General features: G+C 39.8%; 1 protein-coding gene across 1 annotated transcript in view; it reads left to right on the forward strand.

The window, feature by feature from the left end:
- daam2 (dishevelled associated activator of morphogenesis 2) overlaps positions 1-14,885 on the forward strand; it is a 222,418-nt gene that overhangs the window by 140,301 nt on the left and 67,232 nt on the right. Inside the window, exon 4 of the mRNA XM_038969618.1 lies at positions 723-797. Coding sequence (XP_038825546.1) covers positions 723-797 — 75 coding nt within the window. The remainder of the gene's footprint in view (positions 1-722; positions 798-14,885) is intronic.

Consider the following 14,885-nt stretch of genomic DNA (forward strand, 5'->3'; position numbering starts at 1 on the left):
AGTATTAGGCCTCCTTCATTTTGTCTGTTTTGGACGTTGAGAGGACGGACACACACACACACACATTGTGTCTGTTTGGGATGGGGAGATGGAGTAGTATTACTGGGATGAAGAGCCACAAACACACACATTTTGTCTGCTTGGGATGTTGACATGGAGTAGTAACTGTACATGGTATGGACGGGAAACAAATTGGCTTGCAGTGTTAAAAAGTGCACAGCAAGTCATTTATTAAACCATTTACAGTTAACACAATGGATGTGGTGGAGTGTAAATGCAATTCAAGTGCTGTTTATGCACATTATTATCTGGTGAATAGTGCAATCACCTATTATGCTATATTAGCGTTAGCATTTACAGTGCGTCGATGCATCGCTCTCCATCTCCACTTTTATGTCCGGTTTCCTGGACAGAGATTAAGCCTAGTCCTGGACTAAAAAGCAAGCTTAATGGAGAATCTCCATTGAACATGCGTTTTAGTCCAGGATTAGGATTTACCTGTGTCCAGGAAACGGACCCTTATGGAAAACCCATGTTTCTTTAGCACTACATCCCTGGTCAACACTCTGTGGTCCATTCCATGTATCACTCTAACCTATGATTCTGCTGTTGCAATCACTATGCTCAAACCAACTGAGAACCTTTATTAAGTACTTTTGTGTACATGGATTATTTTCTGTGTTTTCTTCATTTGTTTTCCCTCTCTTTTTGTCTCTGTTCAGGAGCAAGAGGACCCCAACAAGCTGGCCACAAGCTGGCCCGACTACTACATCGACCGCATCAACTCCATGGCTGCTGTAAGTGACAACTTTAAAGGCATACTTCAGGATTTTGCCAATGAAGTTTTGTATCTACTTCCCCAGAATCAGATGAACTCATGGATACCATTGTTGTCTCTGCTTCCAGTATGAAGGAAGTTAGAGGTAGTTTCACAAGCCAATGCTAACTAGCGTAAGCGCAATGACTGGAAGTGTATGGTATCTACTAGCATGCTAGCAGGGGATGTAGATAAAGGGCTTCATTGCCAAAATACTGAAGTATCCCTTTAACATTCTCTAACCTTCATTTCTCCTTATGGTTTCTACCTGTGCCTCCCTCCTTTTTATTTCCCGCTCTTTATTTATTTTCTCTCTCTCCTTTTCTCACCTTGGTCAGCAACATCTAGGGGCTTTGTGGTCACCTAATTCGCTGCTGGCAGCTCTTAGTACATTCCTACCATCCAAACCCAACACTCACACCCAGAGCCATGACACACGTCCTAGTTAGTCACTCAGCAGCTCACTCAATGTGAATGATTGTCAGAGAATCTAAGGGAGACATGAAAGAAAGCAGGGCCCGGTAAACAACATTCTCATTGAGCCAAAATGGCTGCCAACTAGCATGCTAATGATACATATTTTTTGCCGCTCTTTTTTAATTGAGTTTTTATTGACTTCATGTGGTAAGCATATGCAGGGGCAAACCGATAGGATAAAGTACACAAACATAATATTAATTCATACCCAGCACAGGGTCAAAAGAAGAGATTCCAATGTTGTAAATGGTGTTAACAACGACCAGAGATCAAATCAAAAGTATTTGTCACATGCGCAGGTGTAGACCTTACCTTGAAATGCTACAAGCCCTTAACCAACAATGCAGTTCAAGAAATAAACTAGAGATGGTATGGTATGAATGGTATGAAAATGTCAAATCATGATTATAGAGACCAAAATTATCACGGTTATCAGTATTATCGCGGTATTGTTCAAATGTGCTGGACATTTTCAAACAGTACTGATACACTGAAATCATTTCACCAAGTTTTATATTGAAAACCAACAAACAAATAAAATTAGCAGCACTATGCACTTTTTGTGTGCATAAACATTAAAATAATAACATTAACATTAAAGATGACACCATGTGGCCATGAACGGTAAAAGTGTCCCTAGTGCAGGTTTTAATGAACACAACCTTAAAAAAAATCTAATGTGCATATAAAAGCAACACAAGTAAAGCAATGTGCATGTAAGAACAATACAACCATATGTTAACACATCCAATGTGCAGCACATTATGTCCGTTCTCTCCTTCATAAAGAAATATGGTGCTGCTGGCCTAACATCCTGTATGTATGCATCTTTGTTCACTTGAGGTTGAAATGTAAAAATGTCAGCATATTTCCTTTGCCTGGTTTAAGTAGTGATCTGCGACGGGGAGACAATGTGCCCGCTGGCACTGAACACTCTCTCTGATGACACGCTGGTTGCTGGGATGCACAAAATCTTCCTGGCAACCCTGGCAAGATGAGGCAGCTCTGATGCATGGCCCCTCCACCACATCAGTGGATCCTCTTCTGCTGGAATGGGTGGCAGAGACGGGTAGACCTTGATCTCTTCTTTCACTCTGTCTTCTGGGGTGGTCGGAATCTGACCCTCTTTACCTCAACAAGGCAGCAGAGAGGGGATCTTTCTCAGCAACCCAGCCAGGCCTTTCCCCTCCGATGCCGCTGTGGGGGTGTTGGTGGCGGAGGTGCTGCTGGTGCTTTGTGGTTCTTCCCTGACTTGTGCAGCTGCCAGCTTCAAGGCCTCCTGGATACAACTGTCAGTGTAAACGTTTGCAGACTCAGGCTCATCTAAAAATCTCCTTTTGAAGCGGGGGTCAATGAAACAAGCATGACTCTCTTTGCCTTCTCTCTTGTGTATCTGTTGTTAAGGTCTTCTCTCATTACCCTTTTCATCTCCTTGGTCAGGGATGGCTCCGTATCCTTTTCCACCAGAACATCATGGGTATGGTCCAGGACAGGCTTGATGGCTGACAGTGTCACTCGTGTCTCTGAGGCAAGTGCATCTGTAAAATTGCTCAGAGGTTCAAGGAGCTGGCACAGTTGCTCCATGACATTTATGTCGGTGTCCTTGGGCATCAGATGCCATGTTCCTCTTTCTCCAGCCAGTGTCGCACAGACTGGCTGCTGTTGGCTAAGGAAACGCTCAAGCATCTTGTGTGTAGATCCCCATCGGGTCACCACATCATGGATCAGACAGAGCCTTCTGTGGCATGTTGAGGACAGCTTGCTTTTCTCTCAGTTCTCGCCTTCTCTTCCAGCTCTGTCAGAAGCCTTGAACCAGATGGCGGCAGGCCTTGACTGCTGTGTCATCTCTCTGAATTTTCAGAGCCTTTGAAATGGCCAGGTTCAAATTATTGCCAAAGCACCCAAGCCACAGATCTGGGAATTCTTCAAAAGCCTTGATCATGTTTGTTGCGTTGTCTTTGGTAATGCAGACCAGGTCTTTCTTGTTGATCCCCCCCCACTCTTACAGCATATTCTCAAAAAACTCTCTGATGTTGTGAGCCGAGTGATCTTCTGGAAAGAACTGTGTTTCCAGGCAGTTTGATTCCAGTTGCCAGTCTGGGGTGAGGTAATGGATAGTGAAGCTGATGTAGGGTCCAGGTCCAGACCCCCGCTGGTCCAGAGGTCAGTAGTTGCAGCAAACCATGTGCCTTGAGCCAAACTTTTTCCAACATCAGCTTTAACCTGGTTGTACAGGTTTGGGATTTCAGTCTTAGAAAATAATGTTTGTGATGGCACATTGTAGTGAGGCACGGCAACCTTCATTAGCCTCAGAAAGTCAGGCCTCTCAACAATATGAAATGGCATCATGTCCTTTGCAATGTAATATGAAGGGCTGCAGTGAGGTCTTGATCATTTTTTGATGTGGGTGCATAAGCAGCCTGCCTTATAAATGCTTCCTGGAGTGTCTGTGTCACAACTTTAGATGAGGAGGGACCAGTAGCATCACTGGGTTTGCCTGCTGCACGCCCACTCTGTAAACAAGGGAATAGCAAATGTATTATTATTATTATTATTGGTGTTACATTATAATTATTATTATTCACACACACACACACACACACACACACACACACACACACACACACACACACACACACACACACACACACACACACACACACACACACACACACACACACACACACACACACTCTTCTGTGTTGCATTTGAGTATATGCAGAGTATATGCATGCACAATTTACATAAATACAAAGGAGTCCCTGTGATAGGAATCGCAATGAGCCCAACAATTGACATAAATACAGGAGTCTTGTATAGGAGTCTATAGTGTTTCTCCTATTGGAACACTTTTACAACCAAGTTGACGACTGACAGATTTTAAATTAACAAAATATGTTGGTTGGGTGACTAAACTACATAACGTGTTATTGGGCGAATAGAGTCTGCAGACACACGACGCATACAGCAGTGAACAACATGTAGTGTTTTTACAAGAGTAAGTAACACTGAAAGCTTCAGTTTACATTATTGACAAGCTATTAGCAAGTTAGACAGACAAACCATGACATTTTCTCCCATTCTGAAGTTAATGTAAATAGTCCAGGTGGCCATTTGATTAATTGTTCAGCAGTCTTATGGTTTGGGTGTAGAAGCTGTTAAGGAGCCTTTTGGACCGCTTGCCGTGTGGTAGCGAAGAGAACAGTCTATGGCTTGGGTAACTTTTGGGCCTTCCTTTGACACCTCCTAGTATATAGTTCCTGGATGGCAGGAAGCTTGGCCCCAGTGATGTACTGGGCCATACGCAATACCCTCTAAAGCGCCTTATGGTCGGATGCCGAGCAGTTGCCATACCAGGTGGTGATGCTGCCGGTCAGGAAGCTCTCGATTGTGAAGCTGTAGAACTTTTGGAGGATCTGGGGACCCATGCCAAATCTTTTCAGTCTCCTGAGGGGGAAAAGGTGTTATCGTGCCCTCTTTACGACTGTCTTGGTGTGTTTGGATCATGATAGTTCGTTGGTGATGTGGACACCAAGGAACTTGAAACTCTCGATCCACTCCACTACAGCCCCGTCAATGTTAATGGGTGACTGTTCGGCCCTCCTTTTCCTTTAGTGATCAATCAGCTCCTTTGTCTTACTCACATCGAGGGAGAGGTTGTTGTCCTGGCACCACCTTGCCAGGTCTCTGACCTCCTCCCTATAGGCTGTCTCATCGTTGTCGGTGATCAGGCCTACCACTGTTGTGTCATCATCAAACTTAATTATGGTGTTGGAGTCGTGCTTGGCCACGCAGTCGTGGTTGAAGAGGGAGTACAGGAGGGGACTAAGCACGCTCCCATGAGGGGCCCCAGTGTTGAGGATCAGCGTGGCAGATGTATTGTTGCCTACACTTACCACCTGGGGGTGGCCCGTCAGGAAGTCCAGGATCCAGTTGCAGAGGGAGGTATTTAGTTCCAGGGTTCTTAGCTTAGTGATGAGCTTTGTGGGCGCTATGGTGTTGAATGCTGAGCTGTAGTCAATGAACAGAATTTCCACATAGGTGTTCCTTTTGTGCAGGTGGGAAAGGGCAGTGTGTAGTGCGATTTGTGGTTGTGTCATCTGTGGATCTGTTAGGGCGGTATGCGAATTGGAGTGGGTCTAGGGTTTCCGGGATGATGGTGTTGATGTGAGCCATGACCAGCCATTCAAAGCACTTCATGGCTACCGACGTGAGTGGGAAGGGATCAAGTCACAATTTTGCAAGTCCTAAGCAAGTCTCAAGTAAAGTTCCAAGTTCCACAGCTCAGGTCATGTCAAGTCACAAGTCCCTAAATTTGGGTTTCGAGTCCTCAAGTCAATGTTTCATCTAACATATCCATGGAATGCATGATTGATATTTTGATATGCAGCCTGTCAAAATAGGATTTATTTTTGGCTCTTCAGAGATGTATTTGCCAACATCTTTGTGCATATTGGTCTAGGCTATATTATTCACCACCTGAGGAAGTGGGAAAACACTAAGCTAAATTTAAATAGGATCTTGTTGCTAGATAGATTAATCAATTAGCCTACCTGGCTATCAGTAAATGTAATGTCCTACAACATTTTTCCAGTGCTAGGCCGAGGCTAGGCTACTTGATGTAAGCCTATTCACCGCAAATGGCGTGCCACTCTGCGGGCGCATCAAAATCATAATCCATAAACTCAATATTAAGAGGTGAGAAATAAATGATATACTCATAGAAAGCTATGACCCACCTCTCTGTAACTAGAGCAACGGTAGTTGCTTTGAAAACTGTCTTTTTCCCGCAATTGCATTTTGAGCAACAGGTCATGTACTTGTACTTACAGTTCCTACAGTACACATTCTGTTGTGTTACAGCCTGAATTATAAATTTAGATTTTTTTGTCTCTGGCCTACATAAAATACCCCATAATGTCAAAGTGGAATTATATTTTTTCGAAATGTTTACAAATTAATTAAAAATGAAAAGCTGAAATGTCTTGAGTCAATAAGTATTCAACCCCTTTGTTATGGCAAACCTAAATAAGTTCAGGAGTAAATATTAGCTTAACAAGTCACATAATAATTAGCATGGACTAACTACTTGTGCAATAATAGTGTTTTACATTATTTTTGAATGACTACCTCATTTCTGTACCCCACACATACAATTATCTGTCAGGTCCCTCAGTTGAGCAGGGAATTTCAAATACAGATTCAACCACAAAAAACAGGGAGGTTTTCCAATGCCTTGCAAAGAAGGGCACCTATTGGAAAATAGAAAGATATTGAATATCCCTTTGAGCATTGTGAGGTGTTTCATTAAATGTTGGATGGTGTATCAATACACCACCAATAGAGTCACTACAAAGATACAGACAACTCAGTTGCGGGAGAGGAATGAAACTGCTCAGGGATTTCACAATGAGGCCAATGGTGACTTTAAAACAGTTCCAGTGTTTAATGACTGTGATAGGAGAATACTGAGGATGGATCAACAAGATTGTAGTTACTCCACAATACTAACCTAATTGACAGAGTAAAAAGGAAAAAAAAATATTCCAAAATATACATCCTGTTTGCAGCAAGGCCCTAAAGTAATACTGCAAAAAAAATGTGGCAAAGCAATTAACTTTTTATCCTGAATACAAAGTGTTATGTTTGGGGGAATTCCAATAGAACACATTACTGACTACCATTCTCCATATTTTCAAGCATAGTCGTGGCTGTATCATGTTATGGGTATGCTTGTAATTGTTAAGAACTGAGGTGTTTTTCAGGATAAAAATGAAAGTGAATGTAGCTTAGCACAGGCAAAATTCTAGAGGAAAACCTGGATCAGCCTACTTTACACCAGACACTGGGGGAGATTAATGCACCTTTCAACAGGACAATAACCTAAAACAGAAGGCCAAATCTACACTGGAGTTGTTTACCAAGAAGACAGTGAGTGAATGCTTTTGACTTAAATCTACTTGAAAAACTATGGCAAGACCTGCAAATGGTTTGACAGAGCTTGAATAATTTCTTTATGAATAATGTGAAAATGTTGCACAATCCAGGTGTGCAAAGCTCTTAGAGACTTACCCAGAAAGACTCACAGCTGTAATTGCTGCCAAAAGTGCTTCTACAAAGTATTGACTCAGGGGTGTGAATACTTCTATAAATTATATTTCTGTATTTCATTTTTAGTAAAATTGCAAATATTTCTAAAAACATGTTTTCAATTTGTCATTATGGGGTATTGTGTGTAGATGGTGTGCAGTTAAGTCACGAGTCATAGATGCTCAAGTCGAAGTTAAGTGGGAAGTGTTTTTTTTTGCCAAGTCTCAAGTCACAAAATGTGCATCTTGAGCTGTGACTCGAGTCCGCATCTCTGACAACAACACAATGAGATACCATCTTGCTTTTGGAAACCCCTGCTCCCATTAAAGCTGTATTAAATCCAAGAGCAAGGAATGAAGCATCTGAGTAAATTAGTTAATGAAACAAACTGCATCCCTTTTCTCACAATACTAAAAGATTCTATTAGACTTGGCTGTAGAAGCTCAGTGTTTCCCCTTACTTAAAATTTTCCGGCAGGGCATAAAGGCTTCCAAAGCATCTGGCTTTAAACTAGGTTGGAAGGCCATCCCACCTATTTCATGGTAAGAGAACCACTGTAATGACGAATGAAGCTGGGAGAGATCGAGGGCACTGGTGGATATGATATAGAGATGTCAGTACAACCTCAGTGACTGGCAGCTTTGTGTCACTGCCCCTTGACCCCTGACTTTAGCGCTCAAGTCGGAGACACAGTGTCTCCACGAATGTTTGTAAATCAGAAAATTTGCACCGACCGCTAAGGAATGACTATAACAGAGAGATTGAAAAACAGCTTCTATCTCAAGGCCATCAGATTGTTAAACTCTTTTAAAGAACCGTGTGACTCTCTGAATCTCACTTCAATTAATTAATGCGCCTACAAGACCGAATCCCAGAGCACCTAACAAATTCAGTAGACCATGAATTGTTGCTAGGTAGACTCAGAAACATTGGTCTCAGTGAAGTGGCAGTAAATTGGTTTAGGAACTATCTTTCCGACAGAACACAATGTGTATATACTGACAATCACAAGTCTAGCTTTCTTGAGATTAATAGAGGTGTGCCCCAGGGTTCCATTTTAGCTCCTGTGTTGTTCTCAATTTTTATTAATTATTTGGAAAATGGGATGCAACCAGCAAAGTTACATCTATATGCAGATGATAGTTATATATTCATGTGCTCCTTCTCTGGTTCAGGCTGTTGAAGAGCTCCAGACTGCTTTTCAGTTACTGCAGGCCTCCCTTTATGGTCTCAAACTGGTCTTGAATATACAAAAAACTAAATTCATGACCTTTACCAGAGCTAGAACGTTAACATTGTCACATCTGGTGGCTTGTCCATTGAAAAAGTGTCATCCTACAAATACCTAGGTATTTGGTTGGATGACAAGTTGTCCTTTAAAGTGCACGTGGATAATCTTGTGACAAATTGATATTTTTTTTATTTTTTCGTAATAAGAAGAAGCTTGTTCAGGTGTCACGCCCTGACTTTAGATATCTCTGTTTTTCTATATATTTTGGTTAGGTCAGGGTGTGACTAGGGTGGGTACGCTAGTTTTTGTATGTCTATGTTGGCCTGATATGGTTCCCAATCAGAGACAGCTGTTTATCGTTGTCTCTGATTGGGGATCATATTTAGGTAGCCATTTTCCTCATTTGTGTTGTGGGATCTTGTCTACATTGAGTTGCCTGAGTGCACACCTGTAGCTTCACGTTTCGTTTTGTTAGGTGAGTTTCAGTTGATTAAAATTATGTGGAACTCTACTCACACTGCGCCTCCTCTTTATGATGATCGTGACATCAGGCCACTTTTCTCTCTGTAATTGATTATGGTGACTTGTTGTATATGCATGCAACCTCCTCCGTCTTACAGAGACTGGATTCTGTTTATCAGGCATCCTTGCGCTTTATTACAAATGCCAAGTCACTCACCCACCATTTGCACATTGTACCAAATGGTAGGTTGGACCTCACTTTATATGCGCAGAAAGATACATTTGTATGTGTTCATCTACAAAGCCCTTTTGGGTAAACTCCCTCTTTACCTCTGTAGTCTGGTCTCCTTCACCACCAGCAGTTACCATGCCCATGTCTGCTAGGTGGTTGCTACTTAAAATCCCCAGGACATTCACAGTATTAGGCAAAACTGCCTTCTCTTCTTGTGCACCAAATGCATGGAATAATCTACAATCCATGCTTCATCTAGATATGTTAGTGCCACTGAATTAATTGAAAATATTGATGGGAGACTGTGTTACAGAGGAGTGTAAATGCTTTTTAGGCTGGATCATGCTGTTGTATTGTTGTATTAGTTATATTCAAGAATAAAGGCAATCATTAATTTTTATTGTGATTCATATGAATGTATCCTAGTAAAATGTCAGTGTTTAAAAAAATATTTTATGCACATTTTTCATAATCACAAGGTTATATATCCATGCTTAGACTGGCAGAAATATAACTACCCAGAAAAAATGACATTATTTTATTTTGAATACCACATATTTGATGTCACGGGTACAACAAAAAAAAAATACAAAAACTTCCTGCCTTACTTTGAAGGAAATGCAAAAATATATGAAAATATCTTTCAATTCATCGTTTGAGATTTGTCAACAAACAAAGTTATTGAATTTTAATAGAAAATACTGGTGTTATACTGTATGACAATATTTTGTTTCCCTGAATGACACAATAAATAAATGCATTTATTTGACCTTTGCATGCCCTTTCGTAATTTGTCGCTTTTTTGTTGTGATTGTTTTAGTTGCATTTCCAGTTGGAGAATTTTCTTCTTTAGTTCTCGTTTTTCCTTTTGCAGCCGCTTGCAACGCTTTGATACCTTTTTCACTTTTTCTGGAATGGAGGAAGCAAGTGGTTGCTCCAGTGTTTGAGAATGAGGCTCAAGGGATTGCTCTAGTTCTGGAGTCAAGGACTCAGATGGTTGATTGTAGCTATTAACTAATATAATGAATCATTCATTTTTAATCCATAATTTTGTGTGTGTAATATTATATTAACTATTCTAATCCATCAGTTATACCTTAACTGCATTGCAATAAAACATTTACTACAGTGTAATAGTGTAACTTAATGTTAAGTGTTATCCACCCAGCTTTATATCCTATTTTATCCTATTCTGTTGCTGACAGTGGCATGAAACCATGAAAACAATACCTTGCTTTTCTTCTGGCCAGTCTTTACTCCCTAGCAACTGGATTAGGCTGACAATACTATTTACTCCCGAGATTAGGCTGGCAATACTATAGTGCCTATAAGATCATCCAAAGTCAAAGGTATATGAAATACAAATGGTATACAGATAAATAGTCCTATAATTCCTAGAATAACTACAACCTAAAACTTCTTAACTGGGAATATTGAAGACTCATGTTAAAAGGAACCACCAGCTTTCATATGTTGTCATGTTCTGAGCAAGGAACTTAAACGTTAGCTTTTTTACATATATTTCACTTTTACTTTCTTCTCCAACACTGTGTTTTTGCATTATTTAAACCAAATTGGACATGTTTCATTATTTATTTTATTTATGCATTATATTAAGTTAAAATAAAAGTGTTCATTCAGTATTGTTGTATTTGGCATTATTACAAATATATATATAAATCGGCCGATTAATCGGTATCGGCGTTGAAAAATCATAATCGGTCGACCTCTACTCTCCTTATTAGACAACGGCATCTACAGTATAAAGTAGTGGTTGACCGATTAATTGGCACTTAAACGTTACCTTTTTCCACGGCACATATTGCACTTTTACTTTCTTCTCCAGCACTGTGTTTTTGCATTATTTAAACCAAATTGAACATGTTTTATTATTTGTTTGAGACTAAATAGATTTTATTTATGTATTATATGAAGTTAAAATAAAAGTGTTCATTGTTAATTCAGTAGTGTTGTAATTGTCATTATTACAAATATATATATATGTAAATCAGCTTTTTTTGGTCCTCCAATAATCTGTATCGGCGTCAAAAAATCATAATCGTTCGACCTCTAGTATAAAGATAATGTGCCTTTAAATACCTTAAAATGCCATGAAATTGTTTAAAATTATAATATTCAGTATTCATACAACAAGTAAATAGGAATTGCATTATTAAATGTTGTAAACTAGTGAAAACATGGGATAACAAAGCTACTGTCATTCAGCATAACAGGTGACATTGTGGTATGACATGAAACTTGTGTGGCGCTGAAGAACAAAAGCGTGATACTGAAGGACGGATTTCATACATAAACATATTTAACAGGCCTGTAAAAAGTAATGACCTTAACCTATAAAGATTATCCTTACTTTTCATATTTAATCTAGCTTTTATGAAATAATAACATTATGTATGTTTTCTGTGTTGTATTGAAGGATATGCATTTTTGTTACAAAGGTTACTAGAAGGTGAAATCATCAACTATTTCAGAGAGATTTACATTTGAAGTCGGAAGTTTACATACACTTAGGTTGGTGTCGTTTTTCAAACATTCCACAAATGTCTTGTTAACAAACTATAGTTTTGGCAAGTTGGTTAGGACATCTACCTTGTGCATGCTGGAAAGTTTTTTTTTCAACAATTGTTTACAGGCAGATTATTTCACTTATAATTCACTGTATCACAATTCCAGTGGGTCAGAAGTTTACACACACTAAGTTGACTGTGCCTTTAAACAGCTTGGAAAATTCCAGAAAATGATGTCATGGCTTTAGAAGCTTCTGATTGGCTAATTGACATAATTTGAGTCAATGGGAGGTGTACCTGTGGATGTATTTCAAGGCCTACCTTCAAACTCAGTGCCTTTGCTTGACATCATGGGAAAATCAAAAGAAATCAGCCAAGACCTCAGAAAAAAAATTGTAGACCTCCACAAGTCTGGTTCATCCTTCGGAGCAATTTCCAAACGCCTGAAGGTACCACGTTCAATAGTACGCAAGTGTAAACAACATGGGACCACACAGCCGTCATACCGCTCAGGAAGGAGACGCGTTCTGTCTCCTAGAGATGAACGTACTTTGTTGCGAAAAGGGCAAATCAGTCCCAGAACAACAGCAAAGGACCTTGTGAAGATGCTGGAGGAAACCGGTACAAAAGTATCTATATCCACAGTAAAATGAGTCCTATATCGACATAACCTGAAAGGCCGCTCAGCAACGAAGAAGCCACTGCTCCAAAACCGCTATAAAAAAGCCAGACTACAGTTTGCAACTGCACATAGAGACAAAGATTGTACTTTTCAAATGTCCTCTGGTCTGACGATACAAAGATAGAACTGTTTGGCCCTAATGACCGTCGTTATGTTTGGAGGAAAAAGGGGCAGGCTTGCAAGCCGAAGAACACCATCCCAACAGTGAAGCACGGGGGTGGCAGCATCATGTTGTGGGGGTGCTTTGCTGCAGGAGGGACTGTTGCACTTCACAAAATAGATGGCATCATGAGGAGGGACAATTATGTGGATATATTGAAGCAACATCTCAATACTTTTTAAATTTATTTTAAATTCCACCTTTATTTAACCAGGTAGGCCAGTTGAGAACAAGTTCTCATTTACAACTGCGACCTGTCCAAGATAAAGCAAAGCAGTGCGACAAAAAACAACACAGATTTACACATGGGATAAACAAAAGTACAGTCAATAACACAATAGAAAAATATATATACATTGTGTGCAAATGGAGTAAGGAGTTAAGGCAATAGATAGGCCAATAGTAGTGAAGTAATTACAATTTAGCAAATTAACACTGGAGTGATAGATGTGCAGATGATGATGTGCAAGTATAAATACTGGTGTGCAAAAGAGCAAAAAAGTTGATAAAAACAATATGGGGATGAGGTAGGTAGTTGGATGGGCTATTTACAGATCGGTAAACTGCTCAGATAGCTGATACTTAAAGTTAGTGAGGGAGATATAAGTCTCCAACTTCAGCAATTATTGAAATTCATTCCAGTCATTGGCAGCAGAGAACTGGAAGGAAAGGTGGCCAAACGAGGTGTTGGCTATGGGGGTGACCAGTGAGATATACCTGCTGGAGCGCATGCTACGGGTGGGTGTTGTTATGGTGACCAGTGAGCTGAGATAAGGTGGAGCTTTACCTAGCAAAGACTTATAGATGACCTGGAGCCAGTAGGTCTGGCGACTAATATGTAGCGAGGGCTAGCCGACAAGAGCATACAGGTTGCAGTGGTGGGTGGTATATGGGGCTTTGGTGACAAAACGGATGGCTCTGTGATAGACTGCATCCAGTTTGCTGAGTAGAGTGTTGGAGGCTATTTTGTAAATGACTTCGCCGAAGTCAAGGATCGGTAGGATAGTGGGTCGCAATGGGTCTTCCAAATGGACAATGACCCCAATACTTCCAAAGTTGTGGCAAAATGGCTTAAAGACAACAAAGTCAAGGTATTGGAGTGGCCATCACAAAGCCTTGACCTCAAACCTATAGAACATTTGTGGGCAGAACTGAAAAAGCGTGTACGAGCAAGGTCTACAAACCTGACTTAGTTACACCAGCTCTGTCAGGAAGAATGGGTCAAAATTCACCCAACTTATTGTGGGAAGCTTGTGGAAGGCTACCCGAAACGTTTGATCCAAGTTAAACAATTTAAAGGCAATGCTACCAAATACTAATTGAGTGTATGTAAACTTCTGACCCACTGGGAATGTGATGAAATAAATAAAAGCTGAAATAAATCATTCTCTCTACTATTATTCTGACATTTCACATTCTTAAAATAAAGTGGTGATCCTAACTGACCTAAGACAAGGAATTTTTACTCTGATTAAATGTCAGGAATTGTGAAAAACTGAGTTTAAATGTATTTGGCTAAGGTGTATGTAAACTTCCAACTTCAACTGTACTTAACTCATCACATTGATAGAGGGTCTTCAATGGGTATTCTTTGTGATGACACACACTGTCACATGATTATCATCGTGTGATATGCTTTAAAATGGCATTTCACCTATGTTATAATGAATGACATTGATGAAGCGCAAAAGTCCAGATACAAGTTATTCAAGTTTTAAAATATTTTTTAAATACAGTATGTCGCCCATTATTCTATATATTGTTGCAAACACTAACACAATTATGCCATGTGTGTTCATTTATATTTTTAGGTTGAATATCTACATTTTAAAAACACTTGTCATTATAATTTCAACCCCGACAGTTACACTGAAGGACATTTTGATGCTTTAGAGCTCAAAAACTCCCTTAATTTAATAGTTTGCAATACAAATATTTCTGGGTCAAAAGAAGAGTAAGAGTTGAGTGATTTAATAATATATTTATACATATTTATATTTTTATGTTAAATTAATGGCCTTCGGACACCAAATGTACACGTCTCGTCTTTGACCCATATAATGTATACTGTATCCTTCACTATCTATTCTTTACTATCTATTGCATCTTAGCCGCCATGTCACTGCTCATCCATATATTTTATACCTATATATTCTTATCCCATTCCTTTAATAGATTTTGTGTTTTCGGTTTTGTTGTGGAATTT

This window comes from Salvelinus namaycush, chromosome 30, assembly GCF_016432855.1.
Source record: "Salvelinus namaycush isolate Seneca chromosome 30, SaNama_1.0, whole genome shotgun sequence".
NCBI lineage: Eukaryota > Metazoa > Chordata > Actinopteri > Salmoniformes > Salmonidae > Salvelinus > Salvelinus namaycush.